The 15,517-nt window shown below is 40.4% G+C and overlaps 1 protein-coding gene across 1 annotated transcript in view; it reads right to left on the bottom strand.

Moving 5' to 3' along the window:
• Positions 1–15,230, bottom strand: part of LOC127567992 (synaptojanin-2-like) — a 75,583-nt gene extending 60,353 nt beyond the window's left edge. The window contains 3 exon segments of the mRNA XM_052011236.1: positions 1,168–1,434; positions 11,826–11,912; positions 14,979–15,230. Coding sequence (XP_051867196.1) covers positions 1,168–1,434; positions 11,826–11,912; positions 14,979–15,102 — 478 coding nt within the window. The 5' untranslated portion in view covers positions 15,103–15,230.
• Positions 15,231–15,517: the final 287 nt, after the last annotated feature.

A 15,517-nucleotide genomic window follows, 5' to 3' on the forward strand; every position in this document is an offset into this window, starting at 1 on the left:
AACAAAGCAACTTCCTATTAAATACTCAATCCCAAATAATAACTCCAAATATGCTTTGAAGCGGAGTGGGGTGAGCATTGCAAAACTCATTAGTCTTGGCATACTGGAACACGTTACTTAAGAGGGCTTTCATTATTTTTCTTTCCCCAAATCTGTCATTTCCAGCACTCAACAGCAAGCATGGTGGGAAGTCATAAATGTGATTGCAAATGGAGCATTTAAAGAACCAGTCCATGGTTAGAATTGGGATGTGTGGTTATAGCAAACTGAAGGTGGGCAGTGATAGATTCAGGGTGCCCAAAGATAGGAGAGTGCGTTGTCTGACATGATGTTGGAAATGGCATGGTGCCAGAGGAAAGAGAAATCCAGGTGCCCTTATGCACAAGGCACTGATAGCCAGCATACATATGCAGCAAGTAATTGGGAAGGAAAATGGTTATGTTGGCATTCATTTTGAGTAGATATGAGTACAAGAGGGAGCATGCCTTGTACAGCAATTGTACAAGGCCTTGGTGAAACCACACCTGCAGTCTTGTGTACCGTTTTGGTCACCTTACTTAAAAAGGATACACTTACCTTAAAGGAAGTGTAACAAAGGTTCACTACAATGGTTCCTGATCAAATTTAGTCCCCAGAGATTTGCTTCTGCTTTCTGTCATTATGTATAAAACTATTTGAATTAATCCATATCTGGTGTGTGAACACAGTTAAATTTGAACACAGTTCAATTAATCCAGCATGCAGAGCACGAAATGACAGAGCTTCTTTAAAAGGAGCAAGAAAGGCCATTTTCAAATGCTACAGATGCATCAGTGCCCCAAGGATCACCTGGCACAAACACAATATTAACATTGTGCATTAACTACTACTTGCCTACCTCCACCAATTTAAACCCTAAGAATCTCAAAGGAACCCATACTAACTTCCACATTTGCCAGGAAGAATTGATACTGCAGTTAGAGACAAAAATCATAACCAAACTCTGCATTTCCCTAATCGAAAAGTAGAATTACAACACTCAATTCACCACCCATTGGGCACAGAACTTCCTGGCCCAAAGGGCTTAATTCACGCTGTAGGGAGATTTTAAGTGCAGAAGCAAGAGTCAGTACTTTCAAGGGTCATCATTTCTCAATACAGGTAAATCAAATAAAACAATGAGCTAACCAGAAAAGCAACTTCCAGTCTCAGAATCCTTTGCAAATTGCTTCTGTGCACAAAGATCCAGATCAAAAGTCGAACCAGCAGTAGATGAAAAGTAAAACGTGCCAGAGTTTAGTAATTTCCTCAAAGAGGTGATTCGCTCTTCATCTGTCATTTCTTCTTGAAGAGGAACAAAATCTGTGGTGGTAATCTTACAAATGTCAGTGTCACGGATTCTCCCAACTGATGTACATCCTGTCACCATGACCAGAAAGCAGAGTCTTGAGCTACCTGGAAATGAAGAGTACAGAATTACAAATCTCAGTCTTTAGCTGAAAGGAATGAAAGGAGAAGTCATAGGATTCTGCAAACATCATGTCCTTCAACAGAAATGGGCATACAGGGGAGATACAAAACACAAGGCAATGATGAATAGCAACAAAGTGGATCTTTAAAGTGTTAAAATATGAATATTCAAGCTCCATTATCTGTTTATTAACTTGTAATAAGTGCTCTTTCCCCCTCAACTGTGTGTTCCTGATTAAACAATGCCTAGATTTTAAAATTCTCATCCATATTTTCAATATACTTTCAAATCTGCTTACACAAGCCTCAGGCAAGGCATTCAAGATCATAACAAATTGCTGAGTAAATAATAGTCTTCTCATCTCCTTCTAGCTTTTTACCAATTATATTCAATTCACACAATCTGGATACACTGACCCTTCTCCCTACAAGCTCCATCAAAATTCATCATAAAATTAGATGCCTCAATAAATAAACCTTTCATCAGCTTTGCACCAAGAACAACCCCTTGCAGCTTTCTGCATAATTGTATTCACTTGTCTTGAGATGCCCTGGATAATGTCCAACATTAGTCCAATTATTTTCTCCGTTACCTTTTTCTTTGAAACATTTCAAAACCTTTAAGTAGTTCACTTGAGTAACTTTTTAGATTTCCTCTCACCTCTAGTATTTTATCCTGATACTCCTTTGTTAAATCCAATGTACAAGTCACAAAGTCTGTGAAGGAAATGGATTTGACCATCAGCTATTACCCTTTCTTTCCTGCCCTTTTCCTTGTTCTTTTCCATGAGAAATGCCAAATAGACTAACTACATCACATTAAAGTGAAGTCCAATATAATCATCATTTTGGCAATACATTGTTTGGGGGTAAAGGTCAGTAATGCACTGCCTCACCCTAACAAGACTTGAGAAGGTGACAGTGAGAAATCTACTTCAACTGCTACAGTTTGTGTGTTGAAGAAATTCACACAAGGGTACGAGTTCCAAGGAATTGACCTTGAAATGATAAGGGATTTGCCAATTATTTCCAAATCCGTATGGTGTGCGACCTAAGGAAAACTGGTAAGAGGTAGTTGTCTCCTTCATTGGTGCCAGTGTATTTCAAATATGGAAGAGGTTACAGGTTTAGAAGGTAATGTTAACATTACCATGGTGAGAGAGAGGGGGAGAGACAGGAGAGAGAGGAAGGAGAACAGTGGGATAGGATGAGGATTTGGAGTAAAGCAGAGAGGGAGGGGCAGGTGTCAGTCTGCTTTGGGTATGGCAGTGAAGATCTGGTCTTATTATTTATTATTCACCCATTCCTGGCTGGCTCCATGTGTTGTACATCTCCGGCTTCTGAGCATATAGAATATAGAACACTATAGCACAGAACAGGCCGTTCGGCACACAACGTTGTGCCCACATAGCTAATACGTCCAACCTACAGAATGCCCATATCCCTCTATTTTCCTCTCATTCATGTGCCCATCCAAGACCCTCTTAAAAGCCCCCAATGAATTTGTCTCCACCACCCTATCAGGCAACGCATTCCAGACATCCACCACTCTCTCAGTAAAAAAAATGTACCCCTCACGCCTGTTCTGAACCTACCCCCTCTCAACTTAAACGCATGCCCTCTGGTATTGGATTGCACAATAATGGAAAAAAGATATTGCTTGTCCACCTTATCTATGCCCCTCATAATTTTATACACTTCCAACAGATCACCCCTTAGCCTCCGCCGCTCCAGAGAAAAGAGCCCAAGTTTATCCAGCCTCTCCTGATAGCACATGCCCTCTAATCCAGGCAGCATCCTGGTAAAACTCCTCTGCACCCTCTCTAAAGCCTCAACATCCTTCCTATAATGAGGTGACCAGAAATGCATGCAATACTCTAAATGTGGCCTAACCAGAGTTCAATAGAGATATCTTGGAGATGACATTGCTCCATATGCCAGATTACACCCCACCGTCCCTATCAGCAATATGGGATCCTGGTGAAGTGCCATAAGTCTCACCAGTTGAATGCCTAGCAAAAAGCAACTCAAGTCAAGAGGACATTGAACAACTCAAGTCAAGGATAGGGTTTGTGACAGTACTGAAGGAGGTGGGAGACTACCAAGTATGGGAGCAAACAAAAGAGATAATGCATTGAACTGTGGTGACTGGAGGCAAGGAAAGAAATGCAAAGATAAATTAAATTTTGCCACTGCATTGCCTCTGTTGACCATGTGTAAATGCTGTGTCCCTAGGCAGAAACTCAGGATGTAGTACCTTAGATATCAGACTTTTTTTTTTACAATGGAGTGATACACAAGATTCTTTAGAGGACGTGATTTCTGCATCCAAATGTATAAACCAATTGGTGGATGGATACAGCATGCAATCAAAAAGGCAAATGGAATGCGAGTCTCTTGGGCTGGAATGGCATACAGAACAGGTTCAACTGTACACAGCTTTAGCCAGTCCTTTCTGCAGTACTGTATTCAGTTCTGGACAATCATCTCAAGGGTAAATTGGATTTGGAGTTGTGTAATGGGTGGCACGGACTCGTTGGGCTGGGAGGGCCTGTTACCACGCTGTAAATAAAGTTTAAAGTTTTAATACAGAATCATAAGAAAATTACTGAGGCTTAGTGAGTTACGTTTGAGGTTAGATTGCACAAACTCGCCTTGTATTTGTTCAAGGTATAAGACATTGCGGGGTGATTGGGTAGATACAGATTAATTATTTCCTCTGGTTGGGAATCATAAATGAGTCACTAAATTAGAGATCAGCCATTTCACAATGAAATCATAGAAATGTACACCAGAGAGGCTGTCACTTAATCATGGTATTCGTGCCGGCCAAAACAAAATGCTATGCCGGCTAATCCTACTTCCGAACTCTGACCGCCGCCTTCATCACCCTGTCTACCTGTGTCACCACTTTCAAGGAACCTACGTCCCTGTATCCCTATGTCTCTCTGTTTTGTTCAAGGCTTCAAGAGATGTGTGGCTGTGGCACTTAAATGCAGACATGAACAAGAAGAAAAACTTGTATTTATACAGATCTCACAACATTTCAAAGCTCTTAACCAATTAATTACTTTTGAACTGTACCAACTGTAGTGAGACAATGTGTAGCTAATCTCTGCAGAGTAAGATTCCATAAAGAGCAACAGAAGCAAATCATTTGCAAACAGCAAAGGTCCATAAAACTGGCTATGAAGTGATATCAGAGCATTATTTTCCAAAAGTTCAGAGGCAACATCCACAACATAGTGGGTTTAGCACAGAGAGCTGGAATGCATCATTCCACAAGCCTGTTTCCACAAACTTGACTGAGGGATAAATATTGCTCAAAAACTTGGGTAAAACTCCTGTGCTCCTTCTTGAATAGTTCCACGTGATATTTTTCACATACCCAAGATCAAGGCAGAAGCCAGAGTTTAATAACGCAAACGAAAGACGTTACTCCTTTCAGAGCATCATCCCCTCAAAACTGCACTGGAGTTTGTTTGAATTTAATATTCAAGTTTCTGGAGAAGTCTAGAACAAAAAATGTGCCCAAAATCAAGATGCTTCCACCAAGCCAAGAATGACACTCTTGGCTTACTTTCAATTAAAAAACAGAGAAGATTTAGCACTTATGTAAAACCTCCATCACCTCCACTCAGAACCAAGGTCATTCAAAATTCAGTAATCCATCTGATAGGTTGGAAGAAGAGGATGTTTCATCTTGTGGGAGAATCTAAAAGTAGGGGTCATTGTTTAAAAATAAGGGGTCCCCCAATTATGACACGAGGTGAAGAGGGTCTTGAGTCTTTGGAATTCCCTTCCTCAATGCACAATGGCAGTCGAGTTTTTTTTTAATATTCTTAAGACACAGGTAAACAGATATTTGATAAGCAATGTGATGAAGCTTACTGTAGATCAACAAGATCAGCCCAACCTTTGGTTGAGCTACAAGAGAACAGCATAAGAATGAGGACAAAGATGTCAGAGTGGGGCAGTAAATTTAAAAATGGCTGAAGACTGGAAGCTCAAGCTTGGGCTTGTAGTCTGAATGGAACCTTTCCATAAAGTGATCACCTAATTTGTGTCCATTTCATCAAGAGCAGACTCCACCATGAGTAATAAATACCAGGATATTTGGTCGGAGTTTGAACCCTGGACAGAAAAGGTGAGGGAAGAGGTTGGTGATACATTTCCTGTGGATATACATGAAGATTTCATGGGAAGGGCGATAGGTATTGGGAGCGATCAAAGAGTGGATCTGGATTCTAAGAGGGATAATTTTTTTTCAAATGTTTAAAGTCAAAGGAAGGAAAGATCCATTTGATGGATAACTAACTAGAAGTTGACCACAATGGGAACCCTGGCTCAGTCAACAGAAGATCCAAAACTAAGGTTGCGTATTATTATAAGGATATTAAGGGTTACTGACTTAGTGTTAAGATCAGCCACGGGCTAACAGAACAGCAGAATAGGCTCAAAGCACCAAAAGGTTTCTTCTGATGTTTCCAATTTGAAGGCACGTTTAAGATGTGATCACATTAATTCAATGCTGACTCAAAGTGTCCTTATGATAATTTGACAAAACCATGAATTAAGGAATTAGTACATTAAGGATGATGACATTCAGGAAGCAGAAGCTGTATTTACGAAGCAAACAGCTTAAGAGAAAAGAGTTTACATCCAATGTACTTCTGAGAAGGAACTGAGAGCAGAACTGCACTGTCAGTATTTTGGGGACATTTTTCTTCTTGTAGTTTTGTTTTTGTTAATATTTATTGGAAAGTGCCTGAGTAAAAATGTAAAAGCTGTGAATCTATTTTTGGTGAAAGAAGGGATGTCTAATTTTCATAAAGTGCTGTGCTCAGAGTGTTTGATCACACTGCAGGAACTGAAATTTACAAAGAGTAATATTGAGCATCTCAGAAACTGTTCTGGAAATAACATGGCAATCATTCCACACAATAAATTCCTCAAACATCAGATCACAGAGTCATTAATCTGTTGGTGATTATGGAGTGACAAATTGGTTCTAAAGAAACTGATAGACATAGATGAGTATCAATCCCAGCCATTGGAACCACAGTGAACATCAACTTTTCTCATCAAAATTATCATTGAATCCATTTCTACCATCTCTTCAGGTAATAAGTCCAGATCATAATTTGCTTCCTGAAAAAAAAAATGCACTTTTTTTTATCCATTATCTTAAATATGTGGTTTCAATTTACTAATCCATCTGGCATGACAAAAATCGCTCCCCCATCCACTCGTATCAAAGTCCTTCATATTTATGAAAACGTCTATTAAATTACCCCTAAGCACCATCCCCAAGAGCAATCCCGATTTCTTAGGTCTCTCCACCCAACGAATCCTTCATCCTTCTTATCATTCAGATAAACCTCCCCTGTGTATTTACTAAGGCCTTGACATCTTTCCTAAAGTGCGATTACCAGAACTGGATGCAATGCTACGACCTTGGTCTAACGAGTGACTTATGGCTTACTACTTTTGTAACCCGAGTCCTTTTATTGATCCCAGGGTCCCATGTTTTGAAAAGCCTTTTCAGATTCGTCCGCTGCTTGCAAGGATTTATATTCTTACATTCTCACAAGTTCAATTCCCTGCTAAATCTTTAGAATTACACTGTACCATTTAATGGATATCAACATTAATTTTTTTACTTTCAAAATGCATCATTTCACACATTTCTTTAGATGCATTTGCATTCTCAAAATACTATGCTGGGAACAGAACTCACAATGTTTGAGAGTACAGGTTTTAAAATGGTGGCATGGTAAAAAAAAAACAACCACAATATCACCATGCCCAAAAAGTCTATAATGTATGATTGAGTTGAACCTCTTAGAAATCCAGTTAAACCACATACACTATCTCCACTTCCAACAAGGTGTGTCACATCCTCAAAGACAACTAATGAATTTGCAGGGCAAACACTCCCACTCCTAAAATCAGGCCAACTGTCTCAGATAAGCTCACTCCGAAGTTATTCCTTTGTACTATTCCCTGTAATACCTTCAGTCACTTTCACAATTGTGGAAGGCTTATGATTTGATGGGTCACCCCTTGTGCTATTTTTGTTGGTTTAGTTTCCATTACTTTGAAAGATAGCGCGAGTCTAGTAAACTGAAAATAAGATAAGATCTCTTTATTAGTTACATGTACATTGAAACACAGTGAAATGCATCTTTCACAACAGCGGCTACAGAAATAGGGAGTCTCTTGGTTTTGATGTTCAGTTTCTTAGATTCTAGAACATATAGACAAGTAGGAAATGTAACTTTTCATTGTTCAAGAGAGAGAGAGAGAGAAAGTAAAACAGAGCGATCTATACCCTCGAGTACTGTACTACAGTATTCTACAACAATAGATACCCATCTCATTTGGTGACAGAGCTGTGCCCATCAGTACTGGACCACAGTTTTATACTGTGACAGATCTACACCCAACAGTATTGAATCTTGTTATACAGTGATAGACCTGCACACAACTGCACTGTAGTCCAGTATAATACTGTGACATACCTGTGCCAAGAGTATGATACCCCAGTGTTATACAATGACAGACCTGTACGTAACAGTACTGTACCCAGTATCATATTGTAACAGATCTCTGCCCACCAGTATTTTACCATAAGATTGTGAGAGATCAGTCAAAACTGTACGATATCCCAGTGTTAGACAGAGACAGACATGCACTCTGCTAAGGTGTCCCTGGGTTTCTACCTTTGTGGTCTGTGGAAATCCAGGCCTGGAGCTGGGTAAAAGAGAAAGCAAAAAGCAATTTTTGCCATCATCCTGCTTTGGTTGAATTTTATAAGTTTTTCTATCGTTAAAACAATATCCAATTCTGACTTTTAGCTATAAAGTTTGAAAAATAGTATTTAGGAGTATTTTGACAACTTCACCACCTTCAGCCATCATTTTCTGACGTAAGCAAAGTGGGAATGGACAGTATTTGCGAGAGTCCAGGTGGCAGCTAAGCTTGATTTTCAATAACAGGTTCCCAGGCAGAGGCACCTGGGCAGACAGCTGGGAGAATCAAGTCTGACCTGCAGCTGTAATATCCACTGCCTTCCTCTGCCACCAAGGGCTTCTGCTGGTTGCCATCACAAGCTGCTCCATTTAAAAAGTTGGGGCTATCCTCAGGAATCCCAGGAAATTGGGAAAACATTTTTAAGGTTGAAATTCCATTAACAGTGTTTAGAGTCAGGGTTGTACAGCAGGGAACCAGGCCCTTCGGCCCAACTCATCCATGCCAGCCAAGGTGTCTTCCTGAGCTGGTCCCATTTGCCTACATTTAGCCCAAATTTTTCTCTAAACCTTTCCTGTCCACGAACCAGTCCAAACATCTTTTAACTATTGTAATTATATCTGCCTCTATCACCTCCACTACAGCTCATTCCAGATACTCACCAACCTCTGTGTGAAAAACGTAGGTCTGAGGTCTCCTTTAAATCTTTCCCCTCTCAACTTAAAACTATGGCCTTTAGTTCTAGACTCCCTTACCCTGAGAAAAAGACTGCATCGATATATTTTGTCTATGCCCCTCATGATCTTGTATACCCCGATAAGGTCACCCCTCAGCCTCCTTCACTCCAGGGAAAACAGTCCCAGCCTATCCAGTCTCTCCTTTTAACATAAGCCCTTCAGTCCTTACATTTGCCTTGTGAATCTTTTCTGCACCCATTCTTGCTTGAATCACATCCTTCCTGTAGTATGGCAACCAGAACTGCACACAATGTTCCAGGTGAGGTCTCACCGACATCTTGTACAGCTTTAACACGACATCCCAACTCTTGTACTCAATGCCCCGTCTTATGAAGGCAAGTGTGCTATATGCCTTCTTCACATTTAGTAAGACATTTCTCAACTCTGTATGTTAGTAGCTTAGATCAGCAGGTAAAATGCAATTTTTCCAAGTTTCCTCACAAAGCTAGGCAGGAAAGAAAGATCCAAGAAGGATGTAAAAAGGCATCAAAGGGACACAGATAAATTAGCTGAGAGACCATGCTTCAAATAGTAGAAATGTCCACTTTGACAGGAAGGACAGAAACCCAGAATTCTTGTTAAACATGCAAAAGACTGATACAAAGAGGGTTGTGAATGCTCAGTCACTGTGTATGTTCAATGATGGAACTGATAGACCTTTGGACACCGAGGGACAGCATGAGAAAGTGAAGTGCTAGTGGTCATCAACCATGGGCTTCCTGAATGGCAGAGAAGGCAAAAAGGAACAAATAGCCTAATCCTGCTTCTAAATTGAACTAAAAAAAATGCAGTCTACCTTTAAAATAATATCCAATTCTGTTATCTATTTCTTAAAAATGAGGTTGAAAACTGTATTTAGGAGTATTACGACAACTTCACCACCTTCAGATACAACAGAAGTGGAAAAGGTCAGTATTTGTGATGGTTGAATGCAGAGGGCTTATGCGTGATTATTGGGAAACTCCAGGAGTACTGAAGGTAGAAAGACAAACCATTACTGAAGACTGGAAAGGCAAGATGAAGCCAACAAGTCACATTGAGCAGACCACAGTAGAGAGTCACTGGAATACAACTGTATGATCCAGCCTTCTGAAAAGACAAAGTAAAGGTGCACCATTGTTGCAGTCAAAGAAGATGCCACTGACAATAACTGTTTTAATGCTATGGGGGGAGGTGGAAAACTGGAGAAATTGAGGCATCGTGTTGTGGAAAGATGGCACTACTTTCTAAATCAATGCTCATGTTCAATGCCTTGAGAGGAAAAGGAATTTGGAGGCAGGGCAAAAAAGGCTTTAGTGCATTTTATTTGTAAGGAGTTTTGAAAGTACAGGAAGCAAAAGCCAAGGAGAAAATTCTCAAGTCTGGTGTCTACTACCCTAATAGAGAAGTACAGCAGACATCGAGGAGGCAGTGTTTCAGTGTTGGCCAAATAAAAACTCCAGTCTAATCCCACCTCCCATTCTTAGGTCTTTCAGATCACAGCTTTTCTAGCACTCCAGGCACTCTTTAAATGTGGTGTGCTTCTGCTTCTACCACCCTATCAGGCAATCAGTTCCAGACCTCTACCACCACCTGGGGAAAACATTTTCTTCATCACATCTCTAATCCTTCTACCCTTTACTTTAAAGCTGAATTTTAAAAATGACACAGCCACACTGGTCTGGCAATAAGTCCACATCTTTAAAGTGACAAGGATAAGCTGAGGCAGCTATCAGAAAAAATCTGTCTGTTTCATAAATAAAAGGCACTGACCTCTATTTTAAACCCTCACCCCTATTCCGGGAGTAAGATATGCTGGGAGACAAGAATGGGACAATTCCACCCACTAGCCTAAGTCATTCCATTCTCAATGGGTGACTGATTTTGATGTGAATTGATGGTTTCGAGTCACTAAAGACACCTCATAAGAGGCACAAACTCACCAGAAGCCAAAGTCTACTTTGAAGTACAAACCATGCTTCAATTGTGCTAATTCTGGATTTACCAGGCCCTGAAATTACAGATCATGTTGTCCCTCACAGCTGAACGTGACTCATGGATGTCCAATTATGAGCTATCAAACCTGTTCTGGAATCTATCCTATTTAGCACAATGTTAGTCGCACACAACACATCAGTGAACCAGCTGGGTTTTAAATTCCAGATTATTTCACAAACCAAATATACTTTGCACATTTGTCATAGTGGAATTTCAACTCTTGTTTGTGGATTGTTAATCCTGACATCTGGATTACTAATCTGGAAAGATAAAAAGAGTCCATGGAGTACAAAGAAAGTTATAAGGCTTCATATATCACTGGTTAGACTTCAGTGGGGGTAATTTGTCCAGTTCTAGGCAAAATACTTTAGGATATCAAGACCTCATAAAAGGCACCAAGGAGATATATCAGAATAGACAAGGTGATCAGAAGAGGCTTGATTGTTGTCCTTGGAATAAGTGGAAATTGTTTCCTATGGTGAAAGGAACAAAATTCAGAGGACACATATTTAAGATAATTGACAAGAAAAGCAGAATGAGATAAGAATGTGTTTTACACAGCTAGTCATAATCTAGAACAAAAGTGGTAGAAAATTTCACAGTAATTTTAAGAAGGGAACTAAATACACACGAAAATAGTGCATTCTAGTATGAAATAAGAGCATTTTAAAAATGTCTTGAAGGCAATGAAAACAGAAAAAGCAAATGTGTATACACACACACGCTGTCAATAATATTAGTTTTAATAAAACCAGAATTATAGCAGCACAGAATTGTGTTATTCAAAACTTTGTACTTAAAATGAGATATTTTATAAAAACGAGTACATTCTTGGTGACTATGAAATGATTCCTATTTTGCCTGATCCCATTACATTCAGAAATCACACAAGACCATCAGCTCACTTACCACTCTTAATTCGAAGTACACCCAAACAGCCATACGCATCCATTATTTTCTCATAACGCTCCTTCACAACTTCCTTCTCTACTGATGCTGAAACAAAACCAGACACCCGCATTACACATATGACATGTGGGATCTAAATGGAGTTTAAATAATAATAGTATTGAGTAATGGAAGAGCTTTAGCATCCACTAAAGATAACACAAATATAAAATGTACAATGCAAGTTCCCATGGGACAAATATGATCCGCCTTGTTACTTCATCCCCTCTCCCTTCAATCTTTAAAATTGTTAACATTTCTTATTCTTTAGCTCTCTCCATCATTCACAGAATCAACCACTTACTCGTGTTGTTTCTGGCAACAACACTGCTCATGACAAGATGTGACCTCTATGAACACAGCATCTAATATCTTTTTCCGTTACTGGTAGGATTACTTTCAATCAGACCCATTCACCTTGTCTAAAATTGCATTTTCATTTGAACCTTGAGACAACCTTTTTCATTCTTGCTGTCTGACTTGAATTCAACACCAGACCAGAAATCTGAAAAGGCAACAGCTAATCCACAGCTGCAGGTCCCAATGTCAAGTTCAGCAATAAACTCTCCCATTAACCTTGAACTAATCTCTGAAATGTAATCAGTGAAAATATTTTCACAAGGTGAATACTTCAGCCTGTCGAATGGGGCTCCCATCACTGCAGCATCCTTGAATTGACATCAGTTTACACGATTACAACAAAAACAGTACACTAAATTACTCTTATAATTCTGTATATGCTCCACATCACTACAATGGGGATCAGTTAATGTTAACTGGCACTTGCCACAAAGTGCATAATCTGCATTGCTGCATGCATGGCTGAACATCATACACTAGCACACTAACATTTATCAGCAAAATGAATAATCTAGTCATCATCACTCTGCTGTTTATGAGATCTTGGTTTGTATAAATTGTCTCTCATTAAAAAAGTGCCAATATCAATGCAAATCTTATTTTCTTCTCCCTGTATATATAGTTTAATCAAATCCATGAGAACCGACCCACATTTTCTATTGGAGTATTCCCAATTATCTCTTGCAACCTTAACAGAGTACCAGTGAAATCAAATGGAAGTTGTATAAATGGCTAAAATGACCATCTAAACTATTTCTTTTGTAGTTCAAAAAACAAACTGCTGGAGGAATTCAGTGTGTCGAGCAGCATCTGGAAAGGAATTGTCAATTCCTGTCCCCCCACAGATATTGCTTGACCCGCTCAATTCCTCCAGCAGTTTTTTTTTTCCGCTTCAAATTCCAGCATCTGCTGTCTCTTGTAACTCTAATGATTTCCTACATAGGAGATTTGCACTCCATCAACTGCCCCCAAACCACCCTGTGGAATTTCAAGGCCATTGTCTTCACCATTCCTCAAGAAGCCAGGAACAAATACGCCATTGGAATACAGTGATACCAGTCATTCATGCACAATCCTACATCTCCTGTTTGGATGACTGCTCTACTCAAACTGTTAATAACTTAACCTTTTGTCAAAAATTTGCACTTATAAGCTTCACAACAAGACAGGATTATTTAATGTAGGTGACAGTTTCAAAGGAACACACAGGACAATTAAAGAGTCCTTGAAATGCATCTACCAACATTGATTTTTTCAGACGAACATTAAAATCACAACCAAAGAGAAGGTCGTTAGGCTTGGAGGCTGGGAGGATGAGTTTTTTTCTTGAACCAACTAAGATTTTAAATTTTCAGAAGGCAATAGTGCTACATAGCATGTCAGGGAATGCACAAGATATTCATTCCATTCTCACCTAACATTAACCAAACTGCATTCCACTGCAAGGCAACCAATATGATCAGAAATTTTTCCCAGATCAGGTCCATAATGCATTAACTAATGTTAACATATACAGAATTGTTTTTTCCTGCAAATGACCCAACAAGGCAGGAAGAAATTTGGTACAATTGTACTTTATTATTTTATCATCTGTACTTAAACCTATGCTTTTATGAGAAATAAAAATGTAAAAAAGCTCTATGTATTGCTAAAAATTATAGGAATTTAATGTTGGTGGGTTCATGCACTTAAGGAAATTACAAATTTAAAACTTGCATAATTCTGTGTCATCATTATTTCACAATTCTTCGACTGTACTTCATCTTCTATCCCCCTGCCCAACCTGTGTTTCCTTTTGCAACTGGCTCACAGCTTTGCCTAGTTTTTACCTAGCTTTGCATTGTCAGCATACTTGGATACAAACTCGATTACCTTGTGTAATTGGATGCAGATAGCCCCTCTTAGAGCAAATAGATATGGAGATTAAAACCATAACGTCTCAAAGACTTCCCTTTACCCCAAGCCATTTGGTATAAAAGCCAACATAAAATTTGTTTAGCTAATTCCTTGCTGATGTTGTGCAATTTCTGAAGTTCACTTCCCCCGAGAAAAAAGTCTTCTTAACAATCCTATTTATTTTTTCCCACTAATATCTTGGTCCCAATGTGGTTAAAAAGCAGCCAACCCCAAGAGTGAAGTTCATTCTGATCAGAGCCCTGGTGTCGGTGTCCTGTGAAATGAAACCTTTTCTCTCTGATAATTTGCATGACATTCGAATAATAATTCTCAGATTAATGCCTATGACAGCCTGCTTTCCAATTTAGCTCCCAATTTTGTTTAATGCTCCCTTAGTCAGACTCCTTAATCTCTCTCAATTCTGCCCTGGAGAATTGAAAGCACCCCCCCCCCCCCACCACCCACCCTACACACATATGCAAACTGAGTACTCATGCAAAATAGCTGATAAAAGTATATAGTATATTTTATTTAACTTTCTGGCATAGGCAATGCAGGCTCGGTGGAAGTGTTTGAAGAGCTAAATACAAATCTGTCAATACCAATATTTTATTTGAGGTTGAATTTTTTCGCATCACCAAACCGGGGCTCAGCCTACAGAACATTACAGGCAGATTTCCACTTCTCCCTGGATTGACTGAAGCGTTTCAATTCAGCCCGAGAAGCACCCAGAAACAGCAAAGAGCGGAAAATCTGTTTCTGGGTGCTTCTCGGGCTGAATTGAAACGGCAAGGTCCCAAGGGTGAAGCCCACCCCCCACCCTCCCGGGCCACCCCGGAAACGCGGGTGACTACTCACACACGACGGCTACGGCGCCCGCCTTGAACAGCAGACAATCCTGTCGAGTCCTGGAGCCCAGCAGCACGCTGCAGAAACCGGGCTCCCGCTTATCAAACACTCGAAACCCTTTGGTCAAAGCCATGGCTCAGCTCCAAGTAAAACCTGGTCAGACAGTGGCGCGTTTCCCGGTGCCACCTTCCATCTGCGCAGCAACTCACCACCGGCGGTTCGGATCTCCCCGGAAACTTTGCCGCAGAACCGACCACTCCCCGCCGCCCAGCCTCCAGCTCTCTCCTTCCGCCCTGTCCCAGGTGGATCGGTCCCAGGTCGGCGCAGCCAATGGCAAGTGCGGAGCCGGGAACTCGTTCAACTTTCACTTGACCGGGAGCGCCATCGAGAGGTGGCACCGCGTAGAGGCAAATGCAGTCAACGCAGGAGCTCTGCACGGTGCCCAGCACCGGTCCCCCGGGGGCTCTGCACGGTGCCCGGTGCCCATCCTCGCCGGGGCCGGGAGGAGACAGTGGTCAGGATGCCGATCTTAGTCAGGATGCCGAATC

The sequence above is a fragment of the Pristis pectinata genome, chromosome 3 (genome assembly GCF_009764475.1).
Source record: "Pristis pectinata isolate sPriPec2 chromosome 3, sPriPec2.1.pri, whole genome shotgun sequence".
Taxonomy (NCBI): Eukaryota; Metazoa; Chordata; class Chondrichthyes; order Rhinopristiformes; family Pristidae; genus Pristis; species Pristis pectinata.